We start from the raw sequence: 18,101 nt of genomic DNA, 5'->3' as shown, positions 1-18,101 counted from the left end.
CCACCTGACCAGCTGGGTATAGTTCTCCAAAGTACCTGCAGGCCTTAGGGATCTACCACTGTACCTGGGTGGACTATCTGTTTCAAGATTTATAACTCATGTTCTGTTTGTAGGACCATGTGTATATTGTTTTGGGGGTTTTTTGTTTGTTTGGTTTGGTTTTTTTTGTTTTGAGACAAGGTTACTTATCTTGTAGCCTAAGCTGGCCTGGAATTTGCAATCCTTATATCTCTACCACCCAAGTGCTGACGCTACAAGCATGAGATGCCACACACAGATCAACATATTTTATACTGAAATTTACTAATGTTTAATCTGTGCATTTTGATCCTAGCAGATGAAGAAGAGAACAAGTAAGGGTCTCTTCAGCAGACCTAGGGATGGGGGCAGTTTACTCTGAGGCTGTGTGTCATGCTTTGTGACGGCAGACTGCACTTCCTGGCCAGCAGTCAGCCATCACCAGCTTGTCCTCAGAGCACATATCACTTTATTACATTTGCCCAGTGTGCAAACAGCAAACTGACAGTAGCAAAATGAGCTACAAATAAGCTACTGTAGCCAGGATAAGGCTAGCTTTGGTGTAAACTGCTTGTACATCCTGGATCCAAAAGCCACAATTCTATTTGATAGTATTAAGGAAGCACCACTTTCTTTTCTTTCTTCTTCTTCTTCTTTTTTTTTTTTTTTGAGATAAGGCTTCATTACATACATAGCCTTGGCCAGCCTGAAACCTGCTATGTTGACCAAGATGGCCTCAAGGTTACAGAGATCTACCTGTGGGGCTGGAGAATTGGCTCAGCATTAAGGACACTGGCTGCAGGCTGGAGAGATAGTTCAGAGGTCAAGAGCATTGGCTGCTCTTGCAAAGGGTCCTCAGTTCAATTCCCAGCAACCACATGATGGCTCACAACCATCGTTATTGAGATCTGGTGCCCTTCTCTGGCCCTCAGGTGTACATGCAGGCAGAGCACTGTATACATTAAAAAAAAAAAAAAAAAAAAAAAAAAAAGAACCCTGGTTCCAAGTTGGGGAGTGGTGGCACAGACCTTTAATCCCAGCATGAGTGAGGTAGAGGCAGGTGGATCTCTGTGAGTTTGAGGCCAGCCTGGTCTATAGAGCAAGTTCTAGGACATCTAGGGCTATACAGAGAAACTTTATCTTCAAGGGGGGAAAAAAAGAGAACAATGGCTGCTCTTCTAGAGCAAGTGTAATTTCTAGCACCAACATGGCAGCTCACAACCTTCTGTAGCTCTAGTCTCAAGGGTTCAACACCCTCTTTCTTATTTTATTTTTTCTTTTTCCGAGATAGGGTTTCTCTGTGTAACCTTGGCTGACCTGGAACTCACTCTGTAGACCAGGGTGGCCTTGAACTCAGAGATCCACCTGCCTCTGCCTCCTGAGTGCTGGGATTATAGGCGTGTGCCAGCACGAGTGGCTCTGACACCCTCTTCTGGCCTCTATGGGTAGCAGGCATGCACTTGGTACATAGGCCTGGTTCTCCTTCCTTTATCTAATTTAATTAACTTATTTATTTATTTATTTTTGTTTTTCAAGACATGGTTTCTCTGTGTATCCTTGGCTGTCCTAGAACTCTGGAACTCATAGAGATCTACCTGCCTCTGTCTCTGCCTCTGCCGGGATTAAAGGCATGTGCCACCACTATCTTCCTTCCTTTATTTCTGTATACATCCTGGCCAATCAGTAACAAAGAGAGACAGGTTTTTTGTTTTGGTTTTTGTGCCAGCGGGGAATGAACCCAGAAACTTGTGCGTACTATGAAAGTGCCCTACCTCTCAAGTACACTATATTTCCAGTCCTATTTTTACTTACTATTATAAGGCTAAGTTGCTAAGGCTGTCCTTGAACTTGCTGTGTAGCTCACGTAGGCCTGAACTTGTGATCTTCTAGCTGAGCTTCCTGAATAGTACAGATCTGCACTGCTGTGCCCTACTCAGAGTTAGAATTTAAACTAAGATTCTTTGGCCACGCTGCTCTGGGGGAACTTGGCTGCTGTGGCGCCTGTTTCCAGTCACTAGCACTGTTCACGGCCGGAACTTATTCAGAAGTAATCGAGGAAAGCTAGCGTCTTAGCTACTGCTTCACTGAATTCTCTCCTACCTAGTCTTAGAATTCTAGCCGTATTTCTATTCAATATGTAGCCAAGGATGGCTCTGAGTTCCTGATCCTCTGCTTCCACTTGCCAACCAATTGCTGGGGTTACAGGTGTGTGCTACCACACCCAGTTTTTTTTGTTTGTTTGTTTGTTTTTGTTTTTGTTTTAAGACAGGGTTTTTCTGTGTAGCCTTGGCTGTCCTGGACTCATTTTGTAGACTAGGCTGGCCTTGAACTCACTGACATCTACTGCTTCTGCTTTCCTGGCCTTGAACTCACTGACATCTACTGCTTCTGCTTTCCTGAATGCTAGGATCACAAGTGTGTGCCACCATGCCAGGCTCACACCAGCTTATTTAAAGTTTTATAAAACTATTTTGCTGGTTTATTATTTGCAGAATCCCAGAATATAAGCAGGTTCTTTGGTGTAAACAAAGTAATAGTATATAAATAATTTGATTCATTCCTAGAACAGAAATGAAAACTAATTGTGGTCTCTGTATAAACTGGTATCCAGGCTAGAGCATAACTCCGTGGTAAAGCATTTACTTGGGCTACATAAGGCGTTAGATTCTATAAGACTATTAACTAAATCATAAGGAAGCTTGTTAAAAACTATACCTTAGGCCAGGCGTGGTGGTGCACGCCTTTAACCCCAGCACTTGGGAGGCAGAGGCAGGTGGATCGCTGTGAGTTCAAGGCCAGCCTGATCTACAAAGTGAGTCCAGGATGGCCAAGGCTACACAGAGAAACCCTGTCTCGAAAAACCAAGCCAAACAAAACAAAAAACAAACAAACAAAAACAAAAAAACTATACTGTAGCTGGGTGATGGTGGTGTATGCCTTTAATCCCAGCACTTGGGAGGCAGAGGCAGGTGTTCGAGGCCAAGCTACAGTGGAGTTCCAGGACAGCCAGGGCTACACAGTGAGTCCTTGTCTTGAAAACAAAGACTAGGGCAGAGACAGGACTCAGGAGCTAAGGGAGCACACTGCTCTTGTGGCAGACCTGAGTTCAGTTCCTAGGACCAATGTCAGGCAGCTCACAGGCCCTGTAATTCCAGCTCCGGAGGATCTGATGGCTGTGGCTTCTGAGAACATCTGTAGTCATGCACACACTCACACACACATAAACAAAAGCAAAGCGGACAAACAAAACCATACCTTCTTAAAAACTGTAGGCTTATAATAAAACAAACAAAAAGTGAGTGAGTGAGGAGAGAGATGTTCAAAGTCTGTAGGCTTAACTCTACCTTCTCTTTCTTACCTATTTTCCATTAAGAAATCCACAACATATTTCTTCAAGCAGTAGAGATGGGCATCCACAAGGCCCGTATGGAAATGTATTCTAGGGTGCCTGCAGGAGAACAAGGAAGAATAGGCTCATACACAGGTAATGTTAGTCTATCAGCAGGTATCGGCCCCTGGAGGTTGAGAAGGGACAGAGCCATGATGCAACATCTCAGTCGGGGGGAGACCAAGAGGGGTAGGTGCTACTATTTCATTCCTCTAAAAAAAATTTTTTTAGACTTCTTCATTTTATTTTTATGCCTTCATGTATGTTGGTGGACCACATGTGTACTCAGTGCCCTCTATTTTCAGAAACACTAGGCAAAAAACTGATATTACAATGGTGTACCCTCGTTGGCGGTTCCATCTTCCACAACTATAGTTACTTACAGTTGGATAATATTAAATGAAAACAATTCCAGGAATCAATAAATTATAATTTTAAATATACATGTGTGGTGAAATCTGGTCCCATCTCACTTGAGACATGAATCATTCTTTTGCTCAGTTTACCTATAAATGCTACCTATTTGTCCAGCAGTCAGCTGTTCGCCATCTTAGCTATCAGGCCTCCTGTCCCAGTGGCACAGTGGTTATGTTTAAGTAGGCTTTACTTGGGGCTGGAGAGATGGCTCAGAGGGTAAGAGCACTGGTTGCTCTTCCAGAGGTCTTGAGTTCAATTCCCAGCAACCACATGGTGGCTCACAACCATCTATGGTGTGATCTGGTGCCCCCTTCTGGCACACAGGCATATATACAGGCAAAACAGCTGTATACATAATAAATCTTTTTTTAAAAAGTAGCCTTTACTTATGCCCAAGAGAAGCCATAACCTGCTTCCTTTAAGTTATGCCAAGCAGTCAGGCATGGTGGCACACACCTCTAATCCCAGCATTGGCTGTCCTGGACTTGCTTTATAGAACAGACTGGCCTTGAACTCACAGAGATCCGCCTGCCTTTGTCTCCTGGGTGCTAGGATTATAGGCATGTGCCATCATGACCAGCAAAATAGAATATTTTTGAGAGAAAGATTTTGCTTACATAATTTTTATTACAGTATATTGTTATAATTGCTCTATTTATTATTAACTTTGTTAATCTGTCACCAGAAACCATGTGTAAGTCTATGATCCACGCTCCTGCTCACTGTAAAGGGCAAGGAACCTACTTTTGCTAAGGTACTGATGACTGCAGATTCACAGCTGAGAAAGAGGGGCGTAGATGGCTTCTGTGACAACCCCTACCTCCACACCCCAAAAACGTAAGAGCCTAGACAGAAAGCCATCCAAGAGGACTCCTGAAAAGTTCTTCATCCTCAGTAGGATGCTGAAGTGTATCGTTCCAGAACGGATGGCTTCCAGCAGGGCGCCGGTGGTCAGTTTAAGAGGCTGGCCACCAGGAGTTTGACCTTGTTCCAGTGAGTATATAGGAGACACAAATTGGACTTCCTCCTCCTCTTGTTGTTGTTGTTGTTGAGACAGGGTTTCTCTATGTAACTCTGGCTGTCCTGAAACTCACAGAGATCCACCTGCCTCTGCCTCTTGAGTGCTGGGATTAAAAGAACTACCACACTGGCAGATTTTAACTTAGAAAGAAGTCCTTCTATGTTACCCATCCTTATCACAAAATCAGAGAAGTATTTAGGAATTAGGACTGGTTAAGTTTCAATAGGGATACTAATTTCAATAAGAAGTATTTCAAGATGTTCCACACACAAAACAATCAAAGTTTAAACCATTTTAATTATCTTTAGTCCCTAAAATAGATTTGGCCATGTTTTTTGCAGTCTTGACAAATGTCTTTGTCTCCCCAAATACAAATGCCTAAACCTTCCAAGATGAACTTGTGAATATTTTATTTCATTTAAAAAGAGATCTTTAAAAGCTTGTTTTTAAAATGTTTATTATCCTTCCAGAAAAAAAAAAAAAAACAACAAAACACCCTTGACCCCTTGACTAGAATTTAAAAGTGAGCCACATCACAGTGTGGGAAGAGCATCATGACTTTCTTATTAAGTATTTGGCACAAATACCTTACACTTTTGAACTATTAAAAACACATGTTTGTCAGAAATAAAATGGAGATTCTTTAACGAATAACTAAACCACATTCAGCTGGAGAAACTAAAGTTTAAAGAAACCAATTTTCTTTAGCCTTCTGGATTTATACCTTTCTAAAATCCCTTCATTGCTGTTTTAATGGGTTTGAGGAGACATGTATGCCACCACGCCCGGCTACCTTTATAAATCTTTATATTTAAGGCCTATGCTGGCCTTAAGTAGGGCTAAATCCACCTGTCTGCCTCAGCCTCTGCCTCTGCAGTGCTGGGATTAAAGCGTTTGACACCACACCTGGGGATGAATGGCCAACTGCTCTGTAGACAGCAACAAGAAGGCTGTAGAACTGACTTAAAGGGTGAGAGAGAGGGCTTGGTGGGGAAAGGTGCTTGCTATGGATGCCTGACCACTTGAGTTTAGTCCCTAGCACCCACACAAAGGTGAAAGTAAAAAAACGACTCAACAAATTGTCCTTTGTTCTCTACATGTATGCCCTAGCACGAGTGCCAAAGCACACATATCATACCCACATGAACACAACACATATTCACAAAATAATGATAATAAAACAGAAATTTACATTCAAAATAAAGGATCATAATAAAGATAACATATTCTATCACCAGATTTTGGCTACTGAACCTGCTTGCTTTTCCATTAAAATAATAAAAAATTAAAGAATGGAGAGATGGCTCAGAAGTTGGGAGCACTGCCTGCTCTTCCAAAGGTCCTGAGTTCAATTCCCAGCAACCACATGGTGTCTTATAGCCATCTAAAATGAGACCTGGTGCTCTCTCAGGTGTGCAGATATACATGCAAGCAAAACACTGTAAAGGTAATAAATAAATACATCTTTTAAAAAAATTTAAGTTGGGTGCAGTGGTGCACTTGGGGAGGCAGAGGCAGGTGGATCTCTATGAGTTCAAGGCCAGCCTGGTCTACAAAACAAGTCCAGAACAGCCACCACTACACAGAGAAATTTTGTCTTGAAAACAACAGAAGAAGAAGAAGAAGAAGAAGAAGAAGAAGAAGAAGAAGAAGAAGAAGAAGAAGAAGAAGAAGAAGAAGAAGGAGAAGGAGAAAAATTAACCCAACAAAAGGAAGCAGCCATCATATGTGGAAGCACCCTTGGGGGGGGGGGTCAAGATAAAAACCAAAGGTAACAAAACCAAGAAGCTTTTGTTGGGTACTCCTGGTCTATAAGAGGAGATGGAGGGGCTGGAGAGAGCTCAGCAGTTAAGGATAATTGCTGCTCTTGCGGAGGACCCAGGTTCTATTCCCAGCACTCACATGGTGGCTCACAACCATTGGTAACTCCAGGTCCAGGAGATCCGATGCCCACTTCTAGTCTCCATGGGCACTGAATGCACACTGTGCACAGGCATACATGCAGGCAAAACACCCATACACATAAAAAAAAGAAAATGAACAAACATCAAAATAAATACATAAAGAAGTAGATGGAATACACACAAAGCACTAGGATGTGATGGGATTGTGAAGTTCTGTGTACTTTGTTAATTTGATAGAATAATTGTTAAGAATGTTAATTTGTCAGGTAGAGTGGCACACGCCTTTAATCCCAACACTAGGGAGGCAGAGGCAGGCAGATCTCTGAGTTCAAGGCCAGCCTGGTCTACAAAGCGACTCCAGGACAGGCAAGGCTACACAGAGAAACCCTGTCTTGAAAACAAAAGAAAACAAAAAAACAGAAAAAAGAAGTTTAAGAATGGCTTTTAACACACATTTCAGAGATAATAAGAGAAATTAAAAGGTGGGATTCTGCCACAGAATACAACACGATGATGTCATGCTAAATGAATTAAGTCAAATACAAAAAGATAAACGTAGAATTTCACTTATAGAAGGTATATAAATTACTCAAATTAACTGATAAACAAAGTAGACTTGTGGTTGCCAGGGACTTTTGGAGAGTGAGAGGGTAGGAAATAGTGTTTAGTGAGATAAGAGTTTCATAGTCTCCAGATGTGAAACTCCTGGAGATTTGTTTCCTAACAACATGGTCACATTACCACCACGGATGGTGGGTTATGTTATGCGCTTTCTAACACATCTTAAGGAGGAGGCTCTCTAACACTGCAGAAGGTCAGTTCTGCTTTCCCCACAGATGCTCTGCTCTACTTCAACACAGGACTTGGCTGTACCTTGGTAGGAAAAGACATGGGGAACGCTAAGTGTGTGCCGTGAAGAGGAGCCCGTTTCCTGTCTCGGGGGATAGCACGCACATACTTTTCTCAGTTTCACACAGCATAATCTAGTTTTCTTTCCTTCTTTCCCATGGTGGGTGGTTTTATTTGGTTTCAAGAAAAGGAGACCTGCCAAGAAGACAATCCCTAGGGCTTACTTCTGCAGGATGGATCCCTTAATGACCAGCTCTTCATCCAAGTCTGCTTCATTAGCCATAAAGAGCAGCCTTTTTCCTGTGCTGTCCACTCCAATGAAGTCACGCTGCTCCACTGAATCACACAAAAGAGAGAAAACCAAATCAAGCCATTTATTTGTCCTGCTTGCATGAATAATCAGGGGGCAGGGGACCTACTTACATTGCTCTTACAATCAGATAGGGCTGTGACAGGAGGGGAGTCATGCTGAGCACGATGCCACACACTACAATGTTTAATGCACGAAGGGTCAAATATATTACATTGCTCTAAAGGCTATTATTAGGTAAACTTTAAATAAAATAATAGACTAAAGTACTGTACTAGTGTGGTTTCTGGTTTTAAAAGACTGTTTTCTGGGGGAGGGGTGGTTCATACATGTGCATTTAAAAGCAGAGCGACTCAGGCACAACTTATTTTCAAGTAGTACCCAAATAATATAGTTTTATATATATTGCCTATGCAATATTATATATGATGAATATATATTTATATATAAGTGGAGAAAAGGATGGAACAAATTGGAAAATCTAGGTAAAGGATATGTATGTTCTTTGTGTTATCCTGGTAAACTGCTATATTTTAAGCTACTCCATAAACATGAAATTCTTTCTTTCTTTCTTTTGGTCTTTCGAGACAGGTTTGGTTTCTTTGTGTAGCCTTGGCTGTCCTGGACTCACTTTGTAGACCAGGCTGGCCTCGAACTCACAGCAGTATGCTTGCCTCTGCCTTCCCAGTGCCGGGATTAAAGGTGTACGTCACCATGCCCGGCTACATGAAATTATTTCAAAAATAAAAAGTTAAGAAGTAGGTATGGTGGTGCATGCCTCTAATTCCAGTGTCTGGGAGGCTAAGACCAAAAAGATTTCAAACTCAACTACATATCACAGAAAGTACAGCAAGAAATTCTCTCTTTGCAAATAATCTAGGTCAAAATAAGCGAGGTCTGTTCACTGTGAATTTAGGGATACTATTATTTAACGTTACCTGAGTCATTCAAGACTAATTAACTAGACATCTACTATGCAACTGTTTGTATGATATGGGCATTGACAAAAAGAAATGCATGCTACTGGATATAGAGAGTTTGATGGTAGACAACTATATGCTGCCAATTCATTGCAACTTCCTCTGATGTATTTCTTTTCCCCAGTCACAATATAAATACGTCAAAGTTCGATTTATTAATGTTCTGTATTTCCTAAAACATCTAGCACATTGTTGGAAACTTAGTAACACATGCTACTTGGCTGGGGAGAAGGCTGGGAGAGTGACGTGCTCAGTGCACTAGCGTGAGGACCCCAGTTTGGTCCCTAGCATCCCTTAGAGAGTGGTGTGCACTTCTACGCCCAGAGATGGGGAAGCAGAAACAGGAAGGTTTCTGGCGCTTGCTGGCCAGATGCTCTGGTCAGGTCAGAGAGCTGCACGCTCAACAAAAGACGTAGCATGGGGTAACAATTAAGAACTGAGCTTCCACAGGTAATTCACTGAAGTATGAATCTCAGCATGGTCCTTGCTAATTTTCATGTAAGTGCATTAATTGACCCCTCTACTCTTCAGTTAAATAGGATTAATAGTATTACACATAGGTTTGTTATGATTAATAAATAACTTATAATAGTATTATTGACCAAACTATTAAAATACTTAATTTGTCAGGTATAGTGGCGCATGCCTTTAATCCCAGCACTTTGGAGGCAAAGGCAGGGAGATCTCTGTGAGTTCAAGGCCAGCCAGTCTAGAGTAAAGTCCAGGATAGCCAGAGCTGCATAAAGAGACTCTGTTGTAGGATATTTGATCCCATTGTGATACCTGAGATTGCAAACTATAAAAACCTGTATTTTGTTTGGTGTGCCAGCCCTAACACATACCTTTAATCCAAGAGCTTTCTGTGTATTGTAAACAGGTTATTATGGTGTGCCAGCCCTAGCACACACTTTTAATCCAAGAGCTTTCTGTACACAGGATTTAATAAAGTTAACCCTAGGTCAAGAGGGGGAGCAAGAGCTGGGCAGTGGTGGCCCATAACTTCAATCCCAGCACTCGAGAGGCAGAGGCAGGCAGATCTCTGTGAGTTTGAGGCCAACCTGGTCTACAAAGCCAATCCAGGACAGACAAGGCTACACAGAGAAACCCTGTCTGGGGGATGGAGAGGGGGTGGTGGAGCAAGAAACCAGCTGACAGGGATTAAAGAATACAAGGGACTTTGAGTTGAGGGGTATTTAAGACAGCGTGTAGAAGTAAAAGAGGCTTTTAGCTTGTAGCTGTTGAGCTCTTGACCTCCTTGGCCTTTGGCTTTTTGGGCATTTTGAGCTTTGAGATAGTAAGCCCTTGGCCTTGGGTTTTTTGGCCTTTGCGTCCTGGGCTGTCAGCTGAGCTAGTGAGCCTTTTGGGCCTTTTCCATCAGGACATGAGCTGAGTAGGAAGGTCAGCTGGGTGCTTTCTCTGCCTCTCTGAGCTAGCAGGTTTTCACCCTGGCATCTGGCTCCTGAGTCTTTACTGGTAAAATAGACCATTTGGGATCAACATTTAAAACAAGACCCTGTCTTGAAAAAAACCAAAAGACAAACAAAAAAAAGTTTAAATTAAAAAATGAGCCAGGCATGGTGGCCCATGTCTTTAATCCCAGCACTCAGGAGGCAGAGGCAGGTGGATCTCTATGAGTTTGAGGTCAGTCTTGTCTACAAAGAGAGTTCCAGGACAGCCAGGGATATTACACAGAGAAACTCTGTCTCAAAAAACCAAAAAAGAAAAGAAAAAGAAAAAAGAAAAGTTACATACACTTGAGCTCAGTGGATAAGTGCTTTAATGCAAGTGTGAGGACCTGAGTTTGGATCGGCCCTCACATTCTTCATCAGAGCTGCAGGTGGCAGCCTGCGCCTCTAACCTCAGGACTGAGCATGGGGCAAAACCAAGCAGACCTCAGTCTAGCTGAAATAACAAGTTCCAGATTCAGTGAGAGATCATGTCTAAAAAGAGGGACGGTTGGCTAGCCAGGCGCAATGGCGCATACTTTTAATCTCAGCACTCCGGGAGGCAGAGGCAGGTAGATCTCTGTGAGTTCAAGGCCAGCCTGGTCTACAAATCAAGTACAGGATACTCAAGGCTACACAGAGTAACCCTATCTCAAAAAAAAAAAAAAAAAAAAAAAAAAAAAAGTGGGGTGGGGGTTGGGTAAGACACCTGATGTTAACCTCTGGCACACATGTACACATGTGCAAGTAAACTGATACACACACTCTCTTTTGAGCCAGGTCTCCATATGTAACCCAGCCTGGACTTGACCTCATGACTCCCCTACCTCAGCCGTTGGAGAGATGGGATTAGAGCTGAGTTCTACCATGCCTAGTGCGCTTCACCCGCTGGCGGTAGCTGGCTGTGTATCTATAGCAAAGTGCTGTACGGTTGGATGACATTTAGCTCTGGTGATTGAAGCACTCAAGACCATCAATCACATGGTAGCTGGTAATCTAATATGTAGTGTTGGAATCTGAATGGGGAAAAATTATACAGTTCTTTCCCAAAAGCAAAATTAGTGAAATCTAAAGGAAAAGCAAATATAGTCAACTTGAAGCAAAATTTTGAAGAGAATTCCCAATGGCACACATTGCTCTGAAATATATCAGTTCATCCATCACATGACAATTTGAGACTATAGCAAAGTTTGTGTAGGTCTAATAGAGAAACAGAAAGATGGTATTTCTGGAATGTTTTTAGGCTCACAAAAACCTTGACTCACTTGACTGTCCTGAGTGCAATCATTTCCAGCCAGGCAATTTCAGCTCTGTTGCCACACGGCTTCCCTTCTCAGGCCTCCTCTGCCCCCACATTGTTTCTTTGTGGCTACCATAGCAACAGAAAATTCTGAATAAAGCTTATAGGCACTTGGAGAGGCGCCTTTCTGTCCTGCTTTATCAAAGCGAAATCGACTCGGGAGCACAAGTAACTTCAGAATGTCTACCCTATGAAGAAAGACTATACAAGCAAGGCTAGGAAAGCAGATATTTGAAAAAAGCACGTCACATTCAAATATTCCTGCTTTTCCTACTTGATTTTTACTTCTCTGGCTGCTTTTCCTGTCTTTTCTATAGTTGTTTATTTATCTGTTCACTCACTCACTCTATCAGCAGATCTGTGCTCCTACCCTATAAAAAGTTACATCTGGAGTTCAGAGTTCTAACTCATTTTATGAAGTCAACATGATCCTGATTCCAAAGCTAGACAAAGATAAGATAAATGATGGGCATATTTGCTTGCTATGCAAACATAAACATACTACACAAATTAAGAACAAATCAGAACTACACATGCAGGAGCAATGGCACAGGAAGTACGCAGAGTCAGGGGAGGGAGGGGACCGCAGCAGTCCAGGCCAGCCCAACCTACACAGCGCATTCCAGGGCAGCCAGGGCACATGGTGAGACCCTGTTCTAAACAACAACAGAGAACCATATTAAAAAACCAGATTAGCCAGTGGTGGTGGCGCACACCTTTAATCCAAGCACTTGGGAGGCAGAGGCAGGCGGATCTCTGAGTTTGAGGCTAGCTTGGTGTAGAAAAACCAAAAACCCCAAACCAGATTAACAGTTGGCTGGGTAGTAGTGGTGCACGTCTTTTTTTTTTTTTTTTTAAAGATTTATTTATGCCAGGGCTGGAGAGATGGCTCAGTGGTTAAGAAGCCTCTTTCAGAGGCCCTGAGTTCAATTCCCAGCAACCACATGGTGGCTCACAATCATCTATAATGTGATCTGATGCCCTCTTCTGCAGATAAAGCCCTCATATACAATAAACAAATAAAAATTTAAAAATTAAAACAAAAAAGATTTATTTATGCCAGGCATGGTGGTGCATGCTTTTAATCCCAGTACTCGGGAGGCAGAGGCAGTCAGATCTGTGTGAGTTTGAGGCCAGCCTGGTCTACAAAGTGAGTCTAGGACAGCCAAGGCTTCACAGAGAAACCTTGTCTCGAAAAACAAACAAACAAACAAACAAACAAACAAACAAACAAACAAATGGGCTGGAGAGATGGCTCAGCAGTTAGGAGCACTGACTGCTTTTCCAGAGGTCTTGAGTTCAATTCCCAGCAACCACATGGTGGTTCATAACCATCTATAATGAGATCTGGTGCCCTCTTCTGGCCTTCAGGGGTACATGCAAGCAAAACATTGTATACATAATAAATAAATCTTTTTAAAAAATTTATGTATACAGTGGTCTGTCTGCATGTGTGCCTGCCACCAGATCTCATTATTAATGGTTGTGAGCCACCAACCATGTGGAAAGGCCAGTGCTTTTAACCTCTGAGCCTGGTGCAAGCCTTTAATCCCAACATTTGGGTGGCAGAAGCAGGTGGATCTCTGTAATTTCGAAGCTAGCTGGGTTTATAGAGTGAGTTCCAGGATAGCCAAGGCTATAAAGAGAAACCTTGTCTTGAAAAACAAAAACAAAACAAAAGCCAGACTAATAATCTACACTGCAGATTCTGAAAGATCACAAATGTGCAGCTTCTACCATCAGAGATATGGTTAGTTCTAGTATCTTACCATCCTTTACAATACTTGGACTGGCTTAGTCAACCAGCTTTGGGGGTGGTGGTGGTAAGAGGTGTTCAAGACAGGGTTTCTCCATGCAACCCTGGCTGTCCTGAGACTCTCTCTGTAGACCAGGCTGGCCGAGAACTCAAGAGATTCTCCTGACTCTGCCTCCCAAGTGCTGGGATTAAAGGTGTGCGCCACCACTGTGAGGCAGTAACTAGTTTTGATAAACGAAGATAGCTGAAGTGACCCGTATCCCCAGTTTATGGCTTCGGAGACCTCACAGCTTCTCTTTCCACTCTGTGAGAATCTGCTGTTTGCAAAACAAGCTAGACTCCTGGAGGATTAATTAAACTGCAAGAGAGACCCAGCTGCCACAGGAGAGCCCTAGATACCTTCCTCAGGCCTGAGGTGGCAAGCATGACACTTGTGGGTCACAGCAGCACTAACAGTCTCTTCCAGAATATTAGTACTAGGCACCTGAAAGCCTCAACAGGCAGTTAGAGAAGACGGCGGATAAAGGGTCCAATGGTATAATGGAGAGCACGCTGAACTCTGAATCCAGAGAAAACGTCAGGTGATGCCAACATTGAAGCAATGCTCGAGGCTCCTTACCAGGAGGAAAACATACTGAGCAGGGCTAAATCTGAAGAACAGCAAAAGGGGGTACGGGGGTACGCACAAGAGCAGAAGCTACAGACATCAGCGACAGAGAAGTGGAGAATGAAAGCAAAGCAGAGCCAGGCAGATCGCTGTGAGTTTGAGGCCAGCATGGTCTATACAGCAAGTTCCAGGACAGCCAAAGCTACATAGAGAGACCCTGCCTCATTAACTAACTAACTAACTAACTAACTAACTAACTGAATTAAAGTAGAAATCAAGCAAAAGAGTAAAAGCCTTGGAAGGAAATGAAGCGGAAGCAACGAAAAGGGGCGGAGCCACCAGAGAAACTGAGATCACAGGTGTGAAAGCAGCCAAGAAAGTCCCTCCTCTGTTCCACAATTTAACAGTACCATCTGAACACAGACAGAGCTGGAGAGCTGGCTCAGCAGTGAAGAGCACAGCTGCTCTCTCAGAGAACTGGTTCAATTCTCATCATCCACAGAGGCTAGCCATTGTCTGTAGTTCCAGTCCCAGGGGATCTGAAGCTCTCTTCTGGTCTCTTTGGGGACCAGCTGTGCACACAGGACAGACATACATGCAGGTAAAGCATATGTGGATTAGCCCCATAGCATCAAAGTAAGCAATGGTGTTTGTGAGGAAAAGGCCCCTCAGAGCTGGGCATGCGACGCATCCTTGCAATCCTTCCACCTGGGAGGCCAAGGCAGAAGAGCCCAAGGCCACAGCCCATACCACATAACAACATCCAACCCAGAACACCCAACCCAACCCAACATCCACAAAAAAGAGATTCACAAAAGACAAGAAGAAGCTGGACGTGCCGTCTCAAAAAACAGACAAAAACCCGAACAAAAGACAAGAGCTCCGAAAGAGAACACTAATGTAAAATCCTGGGAAACGAGATGCCAGGACAGTTTCCTGCAGGCAATAGAAAGCAATAATCCAAATAAGGAATTTCAAAGAGTGTGCTTTATTTTCATTTTGTTCTGTTTTGTTTTGAGAAAAGGTCTCTCTATGTAGGCCTGGCTATCTAGGGTCTTTCTATAGAGAGCAGCTGGCCTAGAACTTACAATGATCTGCCTGCCTCTACTTGCTAAGTGCTGAGACTAAAGGCATGGGCCACTGTGACTGATAAAATAATATATTTTTTTTAATACTTAAAAAGAAAGAAAGAAAAAGAAAAGAAAGAAACTTGAACAAGGCTGCAGCAGTTTACAAAAAGGCAGAGCTGGTTCCAAGAGGGACTGGATCGATTCGGTCCATTTATCAGAGCTGCGGACAGGCTTTTGGGGATTTTTATTCCTTTTGGAGATATTGAAAATATCCAGGCTGGAGGGATAGCTCAGAGGTTATGGGCACTGGCTGCTCTTCCAAAGGTCCAGAGTTCAATTCCCAGCACCCACATGGTGGCCCACAACCATCTATAATGAGATCTGGTTCCCTCTTCTGGTGTGCAGGCACACATATAGGCAGGGCCCTGTATACATAATAAATAAATAAATCTTTTAAAAAAGTGAAAATATCCAACTCGTGACTAATAGGAATAGGTAGGTCTAAGTGATAAAGGTTTTGTTATATATAGTTCCTGATTCGTGATGTGCCAAAAAAGACTTTGGGACATTTTAATAAATTGGGCTCTGGGTTTGATTCCTAGCACCTCTGGGAAAGAAAGAAAAAAGAAAGGAAAGGGGAAAAAGGCCCAACATGATCCATGCCTTTAACCTCAGCACTTGCGAGGCACAGGTACAGCCAGAGCTACACAGTGAGACCATCTCAATAAAAAAGAAGACGATGCATGCTCCAATGCAGTTAGAGGACACTCAGCGCTGGGGCTGGTATTTATTTATTCCTAAAGAAAACAGCAAGCAATAAAGCAAGACAGTATCTAAGAAAATAAGAGCAGGAAAGAAAAATGTGAGACTCTGCTGTGAATACTAGGTATAATCACAGTTATAATAATATGATTCCAACAGCCACATTAGGAAGCTGTGTGGAGTCTGAAGAGCATGAGCAGAGGGGGTGGTAAAATAGAGCTAGCTACACCTTTAAATTCCTGAGTAGGGGCTGGGCGAGGTAGCGCACATCTTTAATCCCAGCACTTGGGAGGCAGAGGCAGGTGGATCCCCGTGAGTTCGAAGCCAGCCTGGTCTACAATGTGAGTCCAGGACAATCAAGGCTACACAGAGAAACCCTGTCTCGAGAAAAAAAGAAAAGAAAAGAAATAGCAGCTGCTACATGGACATACTGAGTTAAATGCCAAAAATATGAGTTAAAAGTATTAAAAGTGGTTGCCTCAGTGGGAGGAGGACTGTCACTTATTCTAACACACTTTGATTAGTTAAATAACTTCTTATATTATGGACATATAAAATTCTAATCAAGAGGAAAACTAAATGTAGAAAGAAAGTAAGGGCAATGTTGTACTTAGGGGTAAAGTATATGGAGTGTGTACAAAGCCCCCAGCACCACATTAAAACTAGAGCGGGCTGGAGCGATAGCTCAGCAGTTAAGAACATTAGCTGTTCTTCCAGAAGACCTGGGTAGATCTCTGTGAGTTTGAGACAGCCTGGTCTATACAACAAATTCTAGGCCACTCAAAGACTATGTAAAGAGACAGGCAGAACTATATCGTTAGACCCTGTCCTAAAAAAGTATACCGAAAATGTAAATACTATACAATTTTATATACAATGTCCACAGGTATGGTAGTGCACTGATATGCACGTGTGTTTGCGTCCATGTGTCCTAGAGCCAATTCCTCACAGCGAGTCAGGTACAATGTATTCAATTATCTGAGACTTAAATAGAATAAAACAGTTTTGAATTCTCCTTTCCATATACAAAACAATATAACAGAATTTAATACCTATAAACATTTAAACATTAGATGCTGTCTTGATGTTATGTAATAAATTCCTAGCACAGTATCTATGGTGCAAAGCAGACTCCCGGTAAGTGTTTCTTATATGAAAGGATGAAGGACAATAATAATTATAAAATCATCAAACTCTAATCTACCTTACCTGGTTTTTTTTTCCCCTTCTGACCTGGAACTGGCTCTATGCTATCTTGTCCTTTTCTCATTAACATGGCAAGTGATGCATCATACGCTCTGAACAGGTCCACAACCTCATGTAAAGCGACATCTGTTATCAGATCACAGCTCAGGACCAGCACATCTGTCTGTCAAATGAAGACAGGAAAGTAAACATCACACACACAAAAAGGCCACATAAATCATTAAAGACAAGCACGTCACAACTTAGAAACATATACAACATACAGTATTTTCAAATCTCGTTTGAAAGAAAAAATGAAAGTAAAATAAACGGGTTGTCTTAAGGGAACCTTGCCGGGCAGGAACTGCAATCTGCTGCCCCCTTGTGACCCTTACTGGGCAGTCCTGAGGTGCTTCTGGTACCAGGTCTTTAAGGACAGTTTGAAAACTACCACACTGTCTATTTCTGTGACTTTGGGGGAAAAAATCTTTATCTAACAATTAGGGCAGGAAAGATGGCTCAACAGTTAAGAACACTTACTGCTCTTGCAGAGGACCTGAATTTTTGTTACCAGTACCTTCCTGGCTGCATTAAAGAGCAGCTGAAACCTCTTGTGGCCTCCACGGACAGTAGGCATCCACATGGTACACACGCACATACGACACACGCAACGGGGGGGGGGGGGCAGGGAGGGGGGGGGGGAGGGAGAGAGGGAGAGAGGGAGAGAGAGAGGGAGAGAGAGAGAGACAGACAGACAGACAGAGACACACAGAGGCCAAACACATACATAAAGAAAAAGTAAATCTTGGGGCTGGAGAGATGGCTTGGTGGTTAAAAGCACAGTCTGCTGTTCCAAAGGACCCAGGTTCAATTCTCAGCACCCACATGACAGCTCACAACTGCCGGTAACTGCAGATCCAAGGGATCTGATGCCTTTACACCAATGCAAATAAAATAAAATAAATTATAAAAAAGAAAGAAAAAGTAAATCTAAATAAAAAAACAACTGCTAAAGAATAACTAAATAATATAATACATGCCTCATTCTTTGCTGATTCACATTCTAGCTTTGAAAATTGTAATTTGAAG

At 42.6% G+C, this 18,101-nt stretch overlaps 1 protein-coding gene across 1 annotated transcript in view; it reads right to left on the bottom strand.

The window, feature by feature from the left end:
- Positions 1-18,101, bottom strand: part of Eif2b3 (eukaryotic translation initiation factor 2B subunit gamma) — a 67,981-nt gene that overhangs the window by 22,574 nt on the left and 27,306 nt on the right. Inside the window, exons 4-6 of the mRNA XM_051171271.1 lie at positions 17,037-17,196; positions 7,822-7,933; positions 3,377-3,466 (exon numbers count right to left, since the gene is read on the bottom strand). Coding sequence (XP_051027228.1) covers positions 3,377-3,466; positions 7,822-7,933; positions 17,037-17,196 — 362 coding nt within the window. The remainder of the gene's footprint in view (positions 1-3,376; positions 3,467-7,821; positions 7,934-17,036; positions 17,197-18,101) is intronic.

Source organism: Acomys russatus, chromosome 29 (assembly GCF_903995435.1).
Source record: "Acomys russatus chromosome 29, mAcoRus1.1, whole genome shotgun sequence".
In the NCBI taxonomy this organism is placed as follows: Eukaryota; Metazoa; Chordata; class Mammalia; order Rodentia; family Muridae; genus Acomys; species Acomys russatus.
Note: the sequence above shows the minus strand (reverse complement) of the source record. Positions and strands in the feature narration are given on the sequence as shown.